Consider the following 20221-nt stretch of genomic DNA (forward strand, 5'->3'; position numbering starts at 1 on the left):
TGGCGGTAATGCATCTATAAGCTGATATGCCAACCGCCAGTAAAACTCAAGAAGAAGTTACTTCTGCTAGCGCCTCAGAATAGAGTTTACCAAGTGGCTTGCACATCTGCCACAAATACGTCTAGATGATGTACAACATCTTGCAGACAAATTTTCGCTAACGACAAGATCAAAGCTAGAGAAAGGATACAAATTATTCGTTGAACAGTACCTGTTTGATTATGAAGGTAAGTGTTTTGTTTTCTTTTTGTGTTAGCGAAGGTGCTAGGATAAGTGCTTGAATACGTGTTCTGTCATTTTTTTTCACTGTTGTTAAATTCCAGCGCGACGGCAAAACGGAAGTTCTTCTTCTTCTTCTTCTTCTTGTTTGTTGCAAGACGGATGTTATGATACACTGCTTTGCAAAAAGGCTGATGTTAAGTGACGTCATTGTGAAAAGGGCTTATTCAAATATATAGCCTATTGGGCTGGGGACTCAGGTTGAGCGATGCGAGTGGGCGTGGCTTCAGCGCCAACAGCGGACACCTCCCCAGTGTTTGAGAGCAGAGAGTCCTGCTTATTTTTCCAACTTGGATGTTTTTTTTTCTCCATTCAAATTTGGCTGGGTGGTTAATAACACACTTTTCTGTTGTGTGACAAACTCAGAACACATATTTTACTTTAAAGGTTCTTTATGAAACCCAAAGGTTCTTCTATGGCATCGAAGAACCTTTTGCAGCCCCTTTTTATAAGAGTGTAGTGCTGCACAATAGAAAAAAATGCAATAATGCCATGTACGATATGCAATATGATAATATTTAAATTATATTAAAATTTAAACTGTAAAAAATGATGTTACCAACATGTTTCAAATCTTTCTAGAAAAATAAAGCATCTCTCTCTGTCTTGCTAGTCTCTCTGTCATCTGCATACTCCTAAAAAGTTTGACTATACTTAACTTTTTGAAGTATTACAAACATTAAGTTATTGCAAACCATTACAATTTGAATAGTGCAATATGTACATTTGCATTATTTTGACAATTTTATATATCGTGTAAACCAATGAATACAACCTGTAAACTGTAAATAACATAAATAATGTGTAAAAAGCTTTCTTAATCTTGAATTGTGTTTAACTTAATTTGTTTAAAGCAGTGTAGCTGTAGAAACATGTAGAATCAATAGCTGCACTAGGCCACTTGTGATATGTTGGTGCAAACTATGGTTACCATGCCAATTTATTTTGTAAGAGCCTGCCAGGTCACGGGGTTGAGCGTGCAAAAATGTGATTGGCCAGATTTGATAGTCTTCTGCGTCGTGTTTGTACAATCTCTTGTTTATGTGGAATATTGAATACAGTTATTATGAAGGCTTGTGGAGGAAATGTGACAAGGATGCTTTAACTTCAACACTAGTCACAGCACGTCAACTCAATACTTGCATTCCCTGGTGCTTTTTTATCATGTGTTGTTTTGGCTCTTTCTCACTCTCCCTCTCATTTCAGTTTTTTTTCCCTGTTTTTTTCATATCATGCCTGCCTTTCTCTTCTTCTGCACTTCCTTCTGAGGATTCCAGATTTTTGACACTCACCTGCGTGCCACGGTATGGAGCTAGAGGTGAATCCGATGCGGTTGGTTGGAACTGTTCCCAGAACACGCTGTCATTGGATGAGTTGCCAGGAGGAAAGTTGATGCATGCTGGATTATTGCCTTCTCTCTTTTCTGAGATGCTCTCTGGCATAATTGATGCTCGGAGAGCAGTTTCTCCCTCACCACACTGGATTTATCTGAAGTGAAAAAAAACCTTTCTATAGATTGAAATAGACATCGATTGAAATATTGCCACTGTATTGATTCGTCTCCAGCCATAGATCTTCAGCATTGGCTTGAGCTGTGTGTCTGGGCAGAGGTTATATATGTACAGTGTATCAGTGGAGGTTCGGCTTACCGTAACTCTTGCTTCCATTCCTGTCGTATTAATCTTCGGCTCTGTTGTTGACGTCATGCTGATTGGCCCGAACCCGGGGGTTCAGGAGCGTGTCTATCTTCCCGTGCAAACACATGCTCTTTCCGTCTGGTCCCTCTCTCATTGTTGTTGAAAGATAGTCACCGGACAGCGAGCAGGTTGTTATGTGTGTCTCTTCAGGCTGAGAGATGAGCAATAATAAAAAACATTCTGTGACTATATAACCTTGATATCTTTAATATTAACTAAGGAAAGCCATGTGGAAGACACCACCTGCCGAATTCCATGTAAGAGGACAGGGGACAGGGGTGGATGTAGATAGAAATAGCTCATTCTAAGAAAATAAAAACATAACGCTTCATTATGTAAGGTCTTTTCACCTCTGAACACATAGTTATGTATATTATATTGCATTCCTGTCAACAGATCCTCCAAAAAACTACACACTGGACCTTTAAAAAAACTGACATACGTGCACTGTGCCTCTGTTGACTCGATCCCCGCCCGAGGTTTTGTGCCGATCCTGCACCCCACTCCACACCCTATACTCTCCTGTCAAAATCTCTCTACTGTCCTGTCAAAATTAAAGGGATAAATGCCCGTTGTCCCTGGTGGTCCAGTGGACTGTGTGCTGACATGTTGTGCAGCATCACTTTTGGGGCCCAAGTTCAAATCCCGGTTTATGGTCCTTTCTCAGCTCCTGTTTCTGTCTCTCTCTTCCCGTAATTTACTGTCGTAAATGCCCCAAAATATGTATTAAAAACAACTTGCATTGCATTCAGGCTTTACATTTTAGCAGTATGTGCATTCCCTGTGAATCAAACTTGTGACATTGGCCTTGCTAGGTTCATGCTTGATACAGGAAAGCCCTTGAAAAAAGGACGAAATAAAAGTGCATTATGCCCCTGACAATAATGTCTGAGGACTTTTGCCCGTCCATATTTTGCATTTTTTTATTCTCTGGATGCCATGGAATGCAAATCTTCTCCCCCGTGTGGTCCATCAGAGAGAAGATGTGAACCAAGGTCAGGGACGCGTTAGGACTAAACGCTCCATATACTACAAACAAAACTACTCTGCCCAGAGCCTCCACTGGTTCAGCATTCCCAAACCATTCCTCGAAAGACTGTCATATTTCCATGAATTATGCTTTTTCATCTTTTCTAGGCCACGGCTCAGTTACGCCTGGGCATCAGCTTTCATCTAAAGCTCTGTATGATATGTTCTGTCTTGTATGTCCAGTTAAATTTTCTCTTGCATTTTTATTTATTTATGTTCCATCACTTTATTTATTCTGCCCAGAGAGCAAAGAATTTGCAGTGCGATTGATCGCCCGTCCAACACGATGAGTGATGGACCTGCTTTGAGATTGTCCTCCGCAGTCTCAGGATGAGTCAGTCGGCTTCTGGCACACAGCGCTGCTGTCGTTGGAACAGCAGAGAGAGTATCTGTGACCGGGCCGTCTGCCTGTCGCGCTGAGGCGGCCCAGTTGCGCTCTGGGCTTCCTGTAATCCCTCCTCCCCCAAAGAGCCGGAGCACGGAGGGCCCGTCCTGCCGCCAGTACCCGGGGGCCACACACTTGATCTCTCACCAGCTCTCCCCTCAAATTATCAGAGGCCCCTCTGAAAGAAAAACTCAACCCCTTAGTTTTCAAGCACTCGAACCGTCAACCCCAGAGGACGCTTGCCACTAGCGCAGCTCTGTGTTTTTCAGGAAGGCCCTGCAATGCTGCAAGAGAAATTGAGAGATAAGCTGAGCCTGTGATAAGACACAGCTCTTGTAGAAGGAAAAACAGAAATGCAAATGACTGGTGTGTATGTGTGGGGTGGTGCTTTTTTAAGAGAGTGTAGGGCCTTCCTCAGTGACATGTTTGTGCTTTGCTCAGAGTACATTCTCCAGATAAAGGACGAGTTGAGAGCGCGCAAGGAATTTGATTTGATTTGAAGAATGCAGAGCTGGGAGCGGACGTTTGTGTCTCTGTGTGCAAAGGGGCATTGATAAGAACTGGACCCTTTCCCATGAGCCTCTGCTTCTTCTGTCCGTTCTATCAAATCGAGCAAATGTCAATACAGCACAGTGGAATGTTGGTGGACTTCTGAAACGAGGTAAACGGGACACAGTTTGAAACACCATTTGGTCTATAATACATACACAACCAATACTATATTTTTATATTTTTAATAAGTTACATTAAAGTCATAATTTTTCACACTTTTACAATGCGTTGAAAAGTTAGCTAAATGTATTGCTAACTAAATAATACAGTATTTGTTATTATTATTATTATCCTCCTTTTCCAACTAATACTCATCGTATTACTTCTCAATAATAATAATTATTATTATTATGAATATTAATAATAATAATAATAGTCTCCTTTTCCAACCATTACTTATTGTATTACTTTTCAATTATTATTATTAATAGCCTCATTTCCAACCCTTACTTACTGTATTACTTTTCAATTGTTATTATTTTATTATTATTATTAATAGTCTTCTTTTCCAAGCATTAGTCAGCAAACCAGCTCTCCCATAGATCATCATTTTAAGTTTATTTCCATTTGGACATTAATGATAGCGTGATGTCCTAGTGGTTGATTTGTTTATTGTGTCATTAATATATCCACACACAATTTAATATAAAATTTTGTATTGACTCGCTTATTTGTACTGTGTACTTGTACTTTTTATTTCCTCATTACATTTTTTTGGCAGACAGCCTCTGTTGCTTCTTTGGAAAAATGCTTCTGTTTACTTTCACAAACCTTCAAGCGGCAAAAAAGCAAAACATGTAATAGTGTTTTTCTGCTTGTATGTTTATGTTCTGCCAAAAGGGCATGTATACATTTGCGTGGATTGACTGGTGTTTGGCTGGCTACGTGTTGGCCCGTTTGTGAACGCTAAACAGCATGCGTGTGTGTTTGTGTTAACACTGCAGCGGCGATGTGGGCGCTTGTTTGTTAAACTGCGTGAGAGTGTGTGGGAGTGTGTTTGTCTGTTCTTCTCAAACTGAGCAAAAAAACATGGATGGAGTAGATCTATCCCTGACACTATCTGAAAAACAATCTGTCGCACACTCGGGTGAAACGCTAATGTATCTTCCGCAGACTGCGGTATATCTAAGTGCCACTTGTTAAAGAGACCTGAATAACTGTTGGATGGAGGCAGAGACAAAGCGTACCGCATAAAGCCGCTGTTTTATGAGGCAGGGGTTGCGTGTTTACCTTTCAGAGCATTGGCCTTTCATCGCTGCAGAGTAATAGTGCTTGTCAGTGCTGTTTGTGTCACGACTCTGCCTTATCTTGTCGTGGTTTTCTTGGTCTTGTGGCAGAGTCGTGACAAAGCCTTTGGTTTAGTGTGAGAAAGCCATGGGATGTTTATCTTTAGACATTCCATGTGTTTTCTCTTGTCTTGTCATTGGCCCCTCCCCTCTCGTTCCTTGTATAGCTTTCCACCCGTGTCCCATTACCCTCACCTGTCCCTCGTTATTATCCTTTGTTTGTCTACCTATATAATGCCCTCATGTTTCATTGTCCTGTGCTTGTTGATTGTATGTGCTGATGTTCTTTGTGTGCTTATTCCTCGAGTTCCTGCCTTGTCTTGCCCGTGTTAGTAAGTTTGAGTTAAGGAGGGGCTTCTGTCATGGTTCTGCCCCATCTTGTCTTGCTTTTCTTGATCTTGTGGCAGAGCCATGACAGAACCTCTTGTTTTATGTGGAGAGAGGCGTTTTGACCCTGTTGGTCTTCCACTCTCCGGTGTTGCGTCTCTGTTCCCGCCCTTTCGTCTCCTCTTTATTGATTGTTAATTAGTTCATGCCCCACACCTGTTCCCTCTTGATTTATCCCCTTTATAATGCCCTTGTGTCTTCTGTCTTGTGCTGGTTCATTGTACTGTGTCGTGTTTCATGTGGGTGAGTTCTTGTCCTGTTAAGTGTAGTTTAGTCTTGTGTAATATGTAGTAAATGTTATTTTTAGTCTTGTTTAGTGTAGTTAGTCTTTGTTCTTATTATACTCTTGTTTTACTCCCTCGTGGGTTTTTGTTTTGTTTGTTTTATTATTTATTAAAAGCCTTGTTTAACCCCTTACCTCCCGTCTGCGTTTGGGTCCTCTCTCCTTGTCTGTTGTCTCACCACTCACTGAGAACGTGACAGATTGATCTTCGCTGACAAAACAGGACATGATGATCTGCACCAAATGCTTGGTCATCGCGTGATGTAATTTTGTGATTTAGATAAAGTTCTACTTATGACATCATAGCAAAAGAGGGTCATTCCCCTAGCAAAACTGTAAAAAAAAATAGAGATGCACTGATGTATCACCCACCAATATTTTTCAGTGTTTTTTACAAAAAAAATTTACCATCTGCATTTTCACTCTAAAAAGAATTCCTGTGGCTTAGTAAATATCACAAAAATAAACAGTTATATTAACTTAATAAAATCTTTAACTCATTTTTTCAGTGGGACAACAGTTCATTTCGCTAAAATTTTTATATATTATTTAAGTGTATTTAATGAAAAAATAAGTATTTAATTAACAGATTATATTTTTAATATACATTTTGGTGAATTGTAATATTTGAGTTACTCAGATTTACGTTTTTTTAACTTACATTTACACCATTTAAACAGTATATTTCATTGATTTCACAGCTTTAAAATGTACAAAAATCTTTTAGTTTAAATTGTTTCACGTAGAATAACCGATTGTTGGCTATAGACTACTTTGCAAGATAACTAGATTTGCTAGAAGCACTTTCAGTTTAGTTATTTTTATCTTACATACAGTATATGATTAAATCGAAAATATATTCAGTTAACATTTTGATTCGGTTATATATGGCTGTATTCTTTTCAAACGTTCTAACAGACTTATTTATTTTCTCCGCTTAGTAAATTATGTCTGTTATTGGACAGATTTTAGTGAGAGACTTCATTTTGGTACACTAAATGCGCATTCACTCTTGCAAACGTATTGCTCTGCATGGAGTAGTTTAGAATATAATTGGTGTTTTGCATGCGTGGCCTAATGGTTAGAGAGTCAGACTTGTGACCAGAAGGTTGCCGGTTCGATTCCCAGAGCTGGCGGGTAACGACTGAGGTGCCCTTGAGCAAGGCACCTTACCCCTACCTGCTCCCGGGTGCTGCAGTGATAGCTGCCCACTGCTCCGGGTGTGCGTGTGTTCACTACTCTCTGGATGGGTTAAATGCAGAGGTCACATTTTGGGTATGGGTCACCATATCTGACTAATAGATCACTTTCACTTTTGACGCTTATGCAATGTTCACACCCTCAGTTTCACACCAAGAGTTAGAATTTCAGCAGTGAAAGGGTAAACAGCTGGATCAGCCACAACATTGTGTCACATATCTGTGGGGATCTTAGATTACGTTAGTAGACCTTGCACAGGATGTTTCACTTGTTCTCGTGTCTTTGACTCCATCTGGCATGTCATGGCTCTTAGCAGACATTGAAGTCATCTATGATCTGATGCACCTCGGTTAGCGTAAGTTGTGAAAAAGCATCTCATACTGTAACCCACCTGGGCTAAATTGTACCCTATTGGCTGCCGTGTTGCTATGCTTATCCCTGTGTCCTGTTCTCTCTGGCAAGATCAATGTCAGGCCTTGGAACGTTGAGCACTCATCATGGATAGACTTTGATGAGGATGTATCTTTTCCATTACTCCTTCTACCATTCATAAATCATCCAGTGAGTGACTTGATTGATCTGCCATTGCAGTATGTGGAAGGCAGGGCATGCTGTGGGTGGGCGGGGCTAAGTTGTGGCAGCTCTGTGATTGACAGCCAGGTGATGGGATAACCTGACAGCTCAGAAAGTGAGCAAGCAGTTAGAATGTCACTCTGTGAATCGTTCTCTCTCTCTCTCTCTCTCTCTCTCTCTCTGTCTGTCTGCCTATCCGCTCCCTGTTTCGCCGCAGTGTTTCCCTGCGGACTAAGCATCGGCTACCTTATGGACATTTCGGTTTTCATGTGGTGCAACGTCTCTATCGCCTGTTCTGAATGGTTGCCATGGTGACAGCTGCGTGCAGTGGAAACCACGCAGGGCTGGATTCACACCATCTCACCATTAACCACCTGAACGTATGCGTGCCGGGGCCAAGCTTCTTTTACAGAAAGCTCCCACATGTATATACATTTGCTGGCTGTCTTCGAGAAATTTAATTGTCACGGTTTCACAATGCATGCGTGCAGTCACGCTCACGCAGAAGTTTCGTTTACGCGCCTTACTGCTCGTGGTCACAAACACAGATGGTCATACGGTACGATACACACGACAGTGCGGTTTGGAGTTCAAATACTGTAAATAGCCTGGGTCCTCATCCTTGCCCGCGATTTGACCAATGCGGCGGTGCGAGATGGCCTTCTGGCTTCGATTGGTCAAGCTTGGTGGGTGCCCCAAGACATCCCGTCTGAGGGGACGGATGTCTCGGACCCCACACTCTGCCCGTGTGCAGACGAAGGCACCTGGAATCGCAGACCCTTTACCAATTCGGATGTGTGATGTTCAATGAGATATACCTTCAAAGAGATTGACTAAAAATCCGACCCTTTCCGACCCTTAAGGGGGTCTGCATTAGAAACATGCCTGGCTCTCAGGCACCAAACCTGGGCACGGTGATCATTTACAGATGGAGTAGTTTGCACCGGCTTTAAAGTTTAAAGGAGGGCACAAATAGGTAGAACAACTTTATCGTGTCCTTTGTACCCTCAGCACTGCCTCTCTGCTCCACGGCTGCCCTTGCTTCACCCCTCAGTCAAGTCAACAGGCCAGTGTTAAATGCACGGATCTGCATCCCTTTACCTCCCACTCAGATCCACACACACCGTGCCCTAGGAGAAACGCACTGATCTAAACAACCAGATGGGTGTTTAAAACCATTACGTCTCCAAAGATAAACTTGCAGCGCTCGTGAAATGCCAGCGGTGTCTCGGCGCAGTATATATGCGTGATGGTGTGCAGGTACAGCGGGAGGCCGATGGGGGAAGGTGGGCTACACTTATCTGCTGTAATCTCGGAGGAAGTGTAAGGGCCCCCTCTGCAAATTGCCGAGATGGGGCCTGGTGAGGGTACGGGAGTGGGAGAGATCCACCAGAATCCGATCCAGGACTTTTAAGGGGGTGGCTCCAAGTTCTCTTTATTTACTCTTAATGTCAGGCATCCCCACCCACTCAATCAGAGCAGAGAGTGCCTGGGGGCATTCAATGTTGAGAAACAGCAGATGCTTTTTAATGGAGGCAAAGATGAACGGAGAGGGGAAGAGAACAGATGAGAGAACGCACGGTCCCATTTCGGAGAAACATTTCCTTGTGACGGAAAGAGCTTTGAATGGCTGTCGATACAGCAAGCAATCTATACGAATGTATGTCATGCCCAGCCGTCTTTTATTTCGCCATGAGCTGGAGGGCTTCGTGCTAGGTGGGTGGTTCGCTCAAAAATAAAGCGGAGCATGTTGTTGATACACCCAGTGTTTTTCTATTCCTCCTTTTGTTCTGTAACTCCATGTCACCGCATATTGCAACATAGCACGGGCGGTATTGTATCTCATGATGTCAGCTCCGCCCACCGGGAACATTCAATGCCTGTATGGTAAATATAAAGTAACACTGTCACTTCTGCAGTGCAGCGGGGTAAATTAATCACTGGGGCCGTCCTGCAATTCAAAGAGGAACTAATCTTTTAAGGGATTTCCCTGCACTTGCTCATCAGTATTTAGATACCCACACTTTTGCATGCATACGTACACGCACAGCGGTGCCAGAGAGGACGCGTAACAAGTCCCATCATGCCCTGCAACAAGGGGAGGGTGACCCATACCTGGCTTGCATGCGGCTTAGTGTCATTAAAAGTGACGGATTCACTCACCACGAGGAGGTTGTCATGAGGGAGGTACATCCACACAGACACACACACACTGTTTATGCCTACAACATGGCCTTTGATCTTTTGGAGTGGAAGCACTGAATGGACAGATGTGCTGGGTCACGCCAGTTCCCATACCCCCAAACCCCCACCACACACACACACCAGCTGAACGATGACACGACTCTGAGGAGGGTAGAATCATTAGGGTACCCGCGGAGAGACCCCCGGTCAGACACCCGGTCACCTCGTACAAGCATGTAATCCTCCACTTCCCTCATCACGCTTTCATTCTTGTCGGCTTTGAGCTGACACACAAACTGTTCGCCTTCTGTTCATCGATGAAACTCAAGCTAACTTAATTGCGAAACGTCTCTATTTTTGGGTCCTTGATGTTGGGGAATGTTTGTTTCATTGTGATGCGCTCGCTTGATAAAAGATGTGTTTACAGGATGACATCATGTCGGACAGATGTTGGCATCTGTGCTTCTTGGGTGATCTAGATGGCGATATGCATTTGTTTTGAGGAAGCCCTTATGAAGACACTTTTGATACTGTATCTCGCATCCCTTATCTGATCTTTGGTGCCTTGCTGAGAGGCACAACAATACCACATTGCCAGCGTAAGTGTTATCTGGGATTAGCACTCACTTGTGTGCTTGCATTTACGCTGGAAGTGAAATGTGAGGCGATCCTTCAAATGTCGCTTTTCGTGTGTTCCCTGACACAACATTATCTGTGTATGATTTTCTTGAACTTGATGGCATTAGTCACCGGGGAAAAGAGAAGGATGAAGTGTTTTGCCACTTTTGTGCGCTGTGTTTTACAACCTAAACTGTTTAATTCGCTAACTACCACCTGCAGTACAGTTTTACTCATGTACCTAAATTAGTGAAATTGCAATGTACAATTTAAATTAGGTCAATGTAAACATGCCATCTTCTTGCAAATTAGCCTTATAGATTGCAGCTTGTTTAATTTGATGCATTTAACAATGTGTTATCCCCCATGTAAAGAAGGCTGCATATTAAAGTTTATTTAAGACAATATATTGTCACAAAATATCTCAATACAATATTACAGTAGCCTATTTATTGTAGAGCAATGACAACATTTTTACAACACGAAATTTGTTTTATCATATTGGTTGAGCTTCCAAAGGGTGACCTGCGTCCACATATCAAGGGGCGGTTTCCCAGACAGGGCTTAATACTAGTCCCAGACTAACTTAAATGTTAGAGGTATTTTAACCGAAAACAACTTACACTGACATATCTTAAAATATATCAGTGCGATTGTTTTGTCTCAAGATACACACCAGTAATGATTTTCTTTCTAAGGTATGTTATCTATATATGTTTGTTAAAATGACTTGAATATCCTAATTAAACTAAAGCCAAATTCTGGCTAAAGCTAATCCCTGTCCGGGAAACCGCCCCAATATGTTTTAATGTTTTTAATTTGTCTATTTTGTACTTTTACTGTTCAAGAATTTCTCTCTCATGGTTTAGCTTTCATATTTTTGTGTTAAATCTATGTCGTTTTTCAATGACATACGTATTTAGTTTTTTTATTTACATACAGAAACTTCTGTTAACTTCCCTGAATGTTGTAAATCTCTTAAAGGAGCAATGCTGATATTTTAGCGGCATCTAGTGGTGAGGTTGCGAATTGCAACCAACGGCTCACTCCCAATAAATCCTCCAAAAAAACGACATACTGGGCCTTAATGCTTATTCACACTGATCCAAGAAACTCCAACACGGACAAGCGGCAACAAACACCAACATTCTCATTGACATCTATCCAACAAACGGCAACAGGGGTTTCACGCTGATGGAGTTTGTCGAATCAGTGTGAATTAGCCTGTATTTAAATTTTTTGTTAAGTTTTTTACATTTCTTTTAAAATTGTAGCATTGGCCCAGTAGCATGGATTGTTTTGTATGCTTTGTGTTTTGATCATAGCGCAACTATTTTATCAGATGATTGAGAGTTAAAATCAAGCATACACTTTTTGAAGAGCTAATGTAGGTGACTTCATCACACTGGTGGAGCAATGCTGTACAGACCCAGTAAGGTGTGGCACATCACAGTAGTCTCTCCTGCATCCATCCTACAGTAGCACGAACATAAGCATTCAGGTGCACACAAACAGCACATGATAGTAAACAGGGTTATTAGACAGTGCAATTTATTTTAAATTATCTTGACTCTCCAAAGGAAGTTAATGTGGGTATTTGTTGGTTTGTCCTAGTGTACATCTGTTCACCTGTGCTTGTGACCATATTTTATTCCAAATCTAAATGTCTTTCAAACGTCATTTTCACAGTTTTTTTCTGCAGTATTTTTAAAGGAAAGATGAGATAGAAGGATGTTGACACTGTTACATGCAAAATGTATGATGGACTCTGATATTTTCATCACAAGACTCATGTGACTGGCTATCAGCCAATAAGCCCCAGGCTTTCTAATGGACACTTTAAAAATGTCCATGTGGAAGTGCTAGATTTCTTTCTTTTGCTCCTTTTTCTTTCTTTCTTTCTTTCTTTCTTTCTTTCTTTCTTTCTTTCTTTCTTTCTTTCTTTCTTTTTTTCTGTCTGTCTGTCTGTCTGTCTGTCTGTCTGTCTGTCTGTCTTTCTTTCTTTCTTTCTTTCTTTCTTTCTTTCTGTCTGTCTGTCTGTCTGTCTGTCTGTCTGTCTGTCTGTCATTCTTTCTATAGCTCATTTCTTTCTTTCTTTCTTTCTATAGCTCATTTCTGTCTTTACTTCTTTCACTCATTTCTGTCTTTCGCTCATTTCTGTCTTTCCTACTTTCTATAGCTCATTTCTTTCTTTCTTTCTTTCTTTCTTTCTTTCTTTCTTTCTTTCTTTCTTTCTTTTGTCATCTACCCTGTTGTTTATTTGTACAGCACCAGTACCTTCAGCAGAGACGTTAGAGGTGTAGTGGTGTGGCCTCATGTTTCCGTGCAAGTGCGAGCGCTGGAGGGGAGTTTGGCAGCTCTCTCCGGGTTCCCATGCCGTTTGAATGCTCACTGCTGGGATTCCTGATGACACTCTAGCAGAGAGAGACACTATCAGGGGCGTGTTGTGACTCGCTTACAGTAGAGGACGGGAGACTTGGAACAAAGAGAGAGAGAGCAAAAGGTGGAGAGTGACATTGGTGACATGACATACTGAGAGTGACATACTGATTTTATTTTTTGTGTCACTGAATGCTTTTGGAAGGGGAGCATTATGGACTGTAGGTATATGTTGTCAAGAAGAGATCAGCCAAAGGGGTGGATTCTGCTCTCATGATGCCTTTAGACTTTAGAATAGCGGGGGAAAGGGATCAAGTAAAGGGGAGCCCATGAGCTGGGGAGGCCTGAGCATTAAGATGTCTCCATGTGCCAGCTCCAGGGCCTGGAAAGAGTGCACTTATCTGAAAGAACCAGGCAGGGAACAGTTAATTGCCGGACAGCAATGGGAAATGCTTCCTTTTGCTCCCTCCCTTGCTTCCCCTCCCCTCTCCCTCTCTCTCTCTCTCTCTCTCTCTCTCTCTCTCTCTCTCTCTCGCTCTTTTCCACTGTCCTCCTCACTCTTTTCTCTCTCTCTCTCATGCTGTAAGTAGGTGTTTCCTGCGTGATGTGAGTATATAGGAGCACGAACGCTCTGAAGTTCAGAGACTCAAGTGCGCCAGTCGCAAACTCCCCGTAGGACTATCTGTACTTTCTTACCATTGTGGATTTACATTTTTCTCTGTCGGTTTGGCACTGACACGATGTCAGAGGGTAAGAAGAAGGAACGGAACGGGAAAAGGAAGGGAGGAAGGAAAAGACAGAAAATTCCAACTGATGACAGAAATTCTACAGAAGGTAAATATAAAACAAGCACAAGGTGAATGTGGTGAAGGGAGGGGGTTCTGGGGTGTGAGGTGGGTGTGAGACGTAATGGTTTTCATCGCTTTCAAAGCTTGCTGTACATGTTTGTCACACAGGTGGACTCCCTAATGCACTCAGCGTGAAGGAGCATATCTAGCCGTTGTGACGTAGGTGCGTAATTTTCGCATTGATGTGCGTTTCGCGTGCAAGCTCTAGTCAGGTTGGCGTGCCCCGTGAAGTCCTCAAAACTCCCGCTCTGGTTTTCTCTGGTCAAATCGTGGGCAGCCGCCCCTCTAGACCTCTCAGTTCCGAACTCAACGGTTTGTTCATGTTTCAGCTGTGGTGCTGGCGCACAGAGAGACCATCGTTGCCGTGAAACGTTTGAAACGTCACGGACACGGCTGAGATTTTCTTGAATGGGGGCTGGAGAGCATGATTCAGAGACCTGCTCTTCACTCCGCACTTTTGCTGCTACTGCAAGTCATGGCTTGTCCCTGCAGTCTGACCCTGAGGTCGGGGAGCGAGACACATCGGGAGAAGGCAAATCCCTCTTTGCCACATACCCCAGTACACTAGTTCATGATGATTCACACTCAGCTGTCTCTCTTGTCTTTTCTCAGTCCAACCCGTCATTCCCAGACTCATATGGATTTTGTACCAACAAAGCTCTAAGATATTTTACTTGGAGAACACTCATCATTCATAGTGTTCCACCCTTGGGTGAAGGCGTAACATTTGAGGCGACTTGATTTGTTACATATGAAAGTAAAGAACTTTCTCCTTTTTTAAAAACATTTACTTTATTTAAATCCCCCAAATAAGCCCAGAAATTGAAAGTTAAATTCCATATGAGCCTGGTCATGTCCATTTATTGGGACACTTTACATTGTTGAAGTGAATGAACTTTGCATGCAATTTCCAATTCAATTTTTATAATCAAAGGGATCATCCACACAAAAATAAAAATTCTGTCAACATTTATTCACCCTCATGCCATTCAAAACCTGTATATGAATCTTTCTTCTGTGGAACACGAAAGAAGATATTCAGAGAAATGTCTTAGTGGTTTTGTATTCATATAATGGAAGTCAATGGGGTACAATGTTGTTTGTTCACCAGCATTCTTCAGAATATTGTCTTTTGTGTTCCGCAGAAAAAAGAAAGTCATACGGGTTTCAAATCATGTGAGGGTGAGAAATTTTATTTTTGGGTGAAGTTGCACAATATATCTGTATGTAGGTTTGAAAAACATGTTTTAATCGTCTATTCACACATTTTGTACATAAACATTTGAAAGAAATGTAATCTTGTCTGTCTGTTGCACTAAAACACATGTTTGTGATCATGAGTAAAGAAACTTTGTGTGGCTTTGACCCAACTTGCTATGAAACTCTTCATTTAGCGGGTCACGCCAATTAGGTACATTATAGAATTCTGCTGTCTTTCTGTCTCCCGCACGCATGTACCTTCCCCCTTCCTTTCATTCATTTACAAACAAATCTTTGAATCTTTTTGTGTCTCATCCCTTAAGGGGGGTGTTCCTTGCCCCGTTGCCCTGAGGCATGTCACACAGGGACTCTGAATGAGAGAGCATTGTGTTCCCCCAGCGCAACACACCTTTTATGTGGTTCTAATTTCTGTCTATTGACACGCTTGACCTCCCAATACTAACACAGGTGTAATTTAACATAGGGCTTGTGTAAGATATAAGTTTGTAAAGCCTGTGTTTTTCTGTTTTAATTGTGGTCGCTGACATACGTCACGGGTGTGCGTGTGTGTGGCATGTGGTACGGAGGAACAGTGTCGTACGACGATGCTAATCACCTGTGCTGTGTCTACGGAAACAAAGCGCAGCTGTAAAAAAAAACTGTGCCCGGGAGAAGTTTTATACAGTGTCTCCCGAGACACGAGACAGTTGTATGTGTGCAGCTCTGTTGTTCTGGTTTGATGTACACAACACCTTCTTGCTAAATTTAACCGAGTTTTGATTTAGTGCCGTTCTTGCATAAAAGGCAAGACACAAAGTGGAAAGCTGATCTGAAAGACTATTTTTAAAAACAATTGCACTCTCGAAATCAGATAGTACTGAAAAATGGTGTGCTTTACACGGTGATCTGTTTAAAAAAATAATCAGAAGCATTTTAAATTATATACACATTTCTAGAAGTGATTGATTGTGTTAACATGCGGCTATATTTGGCATACGCGCTACGGAGCCGATTGCCAAGACCACACATGCGTATTGCTTTCTTTCCTAAATCATTTCTCTTTAAGTGATAAACCACGTTTCGGTTTATACGTAGGAATATTTGGAAAAGTCTTTTTGGTTCTTTGATATGTCGACTGAGTTATCCCGCTCTGTTTTGTGATTGTGAGGTGTACACATTGGGATTTATTTAGTCTGTTGGAAAAGTGTATCCTGATAAGAACTTTCACATTTTCACGTTCCAAATTTTCTGTGTAGAAATGTTAACAAAGAGGAAGAGGAAACAAGATCGAAATGGGGTTTTTAAGTGATGAATCATATTTTTGCATATCATGTTTGATATTAAAATGCAATATTGACTGTTATCTGATTAACAGCATATGAGTGGCGCGTTGTCCACAGTGCTTCACGAAAGCTGAATTCTGCAGCACATCAAACCGTGAGAGCGAGTGCAGCATCACCTCAGGCTATGTTATCTACTGTTCCTCAAAAACAGGCTTAGCTTTACACAACAATGCTAATGTGTCAATCCTGAATCTCTTGTGTGGGAGTGGTTCTGTAGAAACCGAGGAACCGTGTATGCCCACAATCCAAGGAAGTATTTTAAAGAGTGCATTCTCATGCGAAGAAGTTTATTTTCATAACGGCCGTTTTAGACGGAAGTGTTTTGTTTTCTGCGGGAAAAATTGATCACGTTATTGATGAGTAATATTTTGCAGAAATGTGGAAAACGCCTTCTGTTAGAACAAGTGGTTATGTTTTCTGGTCACCTTTGAAATACTTACCTATCCAACTTTTCGTTTAAGCTTTTCTTTAAAGGTGCAGTTCTTAATTAACAGCGGCCACTAGCGTTGTATTATAGATTTGCCATGAATCGCTCAGTCCAAGCACGACGGTGTCCTCCACAGTACAAAAAGATGTCGTTCTAAGCGTTGGAGCTGAAACTGGAGAGCGAGCGAGAGCGCGTTTTACTCTTTTACTCAATGATGAATAAACTTTCAGTTAATCCGTGGGTCACATGCGTTCCGCACCAGAGAGCACAATCCATACGGATCACGGATCTTCCCGTGATCCTTTTCACCACGATACCGCAGCGGAGAGGAAGAGAAAACGTGCGTTGTAGAGTTGTTTGTCCTTTTAGGGCTGCTGTACAAATCATGGCGGCGAATTCAATGTATGTAGGCCCGCTCTGTATGTAGATATAAATAGCTTATTCTAAGGTATTACAAACTTAATGGTTCTTTATGTAAGGTCTTTGTACACCTCTGAAGAAATAGTTTTGTATATTATATTGTATTTCTGTCAATTTGATCCTCCTAAAATTGCCGTATTGTTCCTTTAAATTTTTCCTTAAAGATTCAGTATGCTTGCTTTTTAAATTATTTTATATTTGCTGTACTTTCTCCAGTTGTGTATTATTCGATTAATATATTAATATAATACTATGGACTGTTTTTATACCAAGCACATGTTTGTCTAATCGCAGTCTCTGTTGCAAGCTGTAAATTTAGCTTAAGTTGCCGTTTTGCCTTAGATGTGGTTTTATTTGGTTATTTAAATCTGTTTTGATACGACTGTTATGTTATTTGATCGCTCTGTCTTTGAAAACATGCCGAGAGAAAACCGTACGCTTGATTGAAGGCATTAAAAAAATTAAGTGTAGTTGTTATGAAAGCATTAAAGAGGATTTAGGTTATTTTCCAAAAATCTGTAATAATTAGGAAAAGTGAATTTTGGCATAGTATTCCATTTGCATAGTTTAATGTTGATAATAAACTTTTTACATTATTATTATAATTATTAATATTATTAGTTAGCCTCAGTGACTCATATAGACCCCTTTGGAGGACGAAAACAATGCTGGTCCAACTCTGGTCCAGAAGAACTTCCTGTTTCAGTTTTTAACACTACACAATCGTTTGAACAAAACACAACCAACAAAACATTTATAACCGAATCAAAATGTTAAACTACTATCTTTAAGATTTTATTATATATGTAAGGTTAAAAGAAAATAATTAGAGATGCACCGACCAATAATCGGTATCTGTCGTTAAAAGCAATTTTTTACACTATCGGCCGATATATCCTGTCAATCAAAAGAGGCTGTGCTCTTTAGTTTATTTAGTATTTCTACATCACCAGTTTGATGTTTAATGATTAGTCATTACATGAATTAATAACATTTAGAAAGGTAAGAAATATTAACTTAATCTTTAGAATCGCTATCGGTATCAGCAGATCGGCATCGGTGGAGAAATTTTGTATCGGTGCATCTCTAAAAATAATAATATTAAATAAATAAAAGTGTTTACATCTTGCGAAGTGGTCTATATAACACATAAATGTAGATGATATGGTTCGATGTATATAGTTATATAGTTGGATATAATATTCTACAGTTTGATTGATATTGTGCTGATTCTCTTAATCTTTTCTCCAAGCTTATCTTCTTTTGGAAAATACTTCATAAACAGAGCTGCAAATTTCATATACTGCTAAAATAATACTCCATGCTGGCAGAAACTCCAGTGAAGTATTACCTGTTGTCACTCTCAGCAGAAGAGCCAGAGACAAGGTGAGATCTAGCCTTCAAAAAACACACGCATACCTGTTCCAGTATGATCCTGCTCTTTATTCTGACGGAACTTTGGCGAGTGCAATTTTCTTGGCATACTCAAACTATGTATCCAAACAAGATATGTGTCATAACACGAAAGTGAAAATAAATGCTGCATTACTTGGAAAGGGTGAAAGAAGTGCGTTACATACTTTCGCTAGATAACAAACATTGTGTGGTTTTTAAATTTTTACGTAATCCTTCCCTCTCTCCAGACCGCAGAACGATTTGCCATCTTAAGGTGAGCTCGTCCCTCAGGTTATGTATTTCCGAGCCATTTCTGAATTACAAGCAAAGCCACCAAGCGACAGCAAAGGTGTCATGTGGGTCTCGTAAAATTGTGACGATTGCGTTAAAGCACTGATGAAAAATGTTACCTGAGGGGCAGTATGGTGAAATAATCTGCATGCTCAGGTAGCCCAAATACACAATACAATACGGCACAATACATTACAGTATTTTTCATATGCGTCACTGTAAAAATTAGCATCCTGAAAAAAATGGCTTTCCGTCTCCGGCAATTATGATTTAGCGGCTTTATTTTTCTTTACATTGACATGGCATGAGAAAGCTTTGATTCGCCGTTTAAGTGTAAATTGACAGTTTTCAGCACCTAGTTTAATTCTTGTGTTTGATCTCTTTATGAGTTTGAATAGTCTAGCACGACTCTGTCACAGAGTTAGACTGAATACAGCTTTACATCACTCTGGATTCGTGGAAAACATGGAGCATTCAAATCAGACGCCCCACCCTTTTTATCTGAACACGGGCATGTATCGCCCTGTATGTACAAAAGCAACTCGGAACAAGATGCCTCATGTCAGTCCTTCAACAGAACCCTCAAAGTACACATTATGATTGAAGGGCGGCCTTCTGACCTCATATTCGGCCTAATATTTCTTCAGCTTAGTCAGGCTTCTGCTACGATATGATGTCTGGCAGTCTGCGAGTTTATGTCGTGGTATATATGTCATCAGTTTGTGTGTATGGTCCGGGATTCGAATCCATCGCCATTGCTGCAGCAGTGCCCTACCAGTTAAAGTAAGGGTCAGTTGATCAGAACCATTGGCATGATGGGAAATGATGCAGGTGTTCTGAGTTTGGGGTGAGGAGGAGATACATTCAGGGAAAACACAGCTTTTGTTTACTTGTATGCATTCTAGATGGAAGATAAATCTAGATCGCTTCAACGGCTTTCACAACAAAGACTCAGTTTTGTTTTCACACAGCTTTCGATGTGTATCACATTACTAAGATTTATTAACGTTTGTTCTGCTGTGAAAGTTTGTTTCTGTGTCTCATTTGAAAAAATGCATCTTTTCTTTTTAATTAAAATAAAACTGAGCTGAATTCTTAGAGTTTTAACAGACAGGAATTCAGCACGACTCTGCAAAATATACAGGCAGATTACAGTATCACATTTATAAAAAAACGCATCGCCGACACACCGCATCTTATCAGCCTAATGGCTTCTGAGGTGTACTGACAGCATTGAGCAATAAATTGTGTAGAGCTGAACTATATCGGACACTTAGCGGTTTTTCTGAGACAATGCACATCACTAGACGCTGTCATAGGAAAGCTGAGACGCTATTCAACTGACACTGCAATCCAAACATCGTGCCAAAGACTGTCAGCATCAATACCGGCGCACGCCGCAGCCTTCAGCCCATTAAAGCAGATGTTTGGATCAAACAGCTGTC

General features: G+C 41.1%; 1 protein-coding gene across 8 annotated transcripts in view; it reads left to right on the plus strand.

Moving 5' to 3' along the window:
- The window catches only part of nrg2a (neuregulin 2a), an 81541-nt gene that overhangs the window by 17443 nt on the left and 43877 nt on the right, over window positions 1-20221 (plus strand). Inside the window, exon 1 of one of the 8 annotated variants that reach the window (XM_057361271.1) lies at window positions 13405-13686. The exons of the other annotated variants lie outside the window; for them this stretch is intronic. Coding sequence (XP_057217254.1) covers window positions 13593-13686 — 94 coding nt within the window. The 5' untranslated portion in view covers window positions 13405-13592. Of the gene's footprint in view, window positions 1-13404; window positions 13687-20221 lie in introns of those variants that run through there. 8 annotated transcript variants of the gene reach the window in all.

This window comes from Triplophysa rosa, linkage group LG19 (genome assembly GCF_024868665.1).
Source record: "Triplophysa rosa linkage group LG19, Trosa_1v2, whole genome shotgun sequence".
In the NCBI taxonomy this organism is placed as follows: Eukaryota; Metazoa; Chordata; class Actinopteri; order Cypriniformes; family Nemacheilidae; genus Triplophysa; species Triplophysa rosa.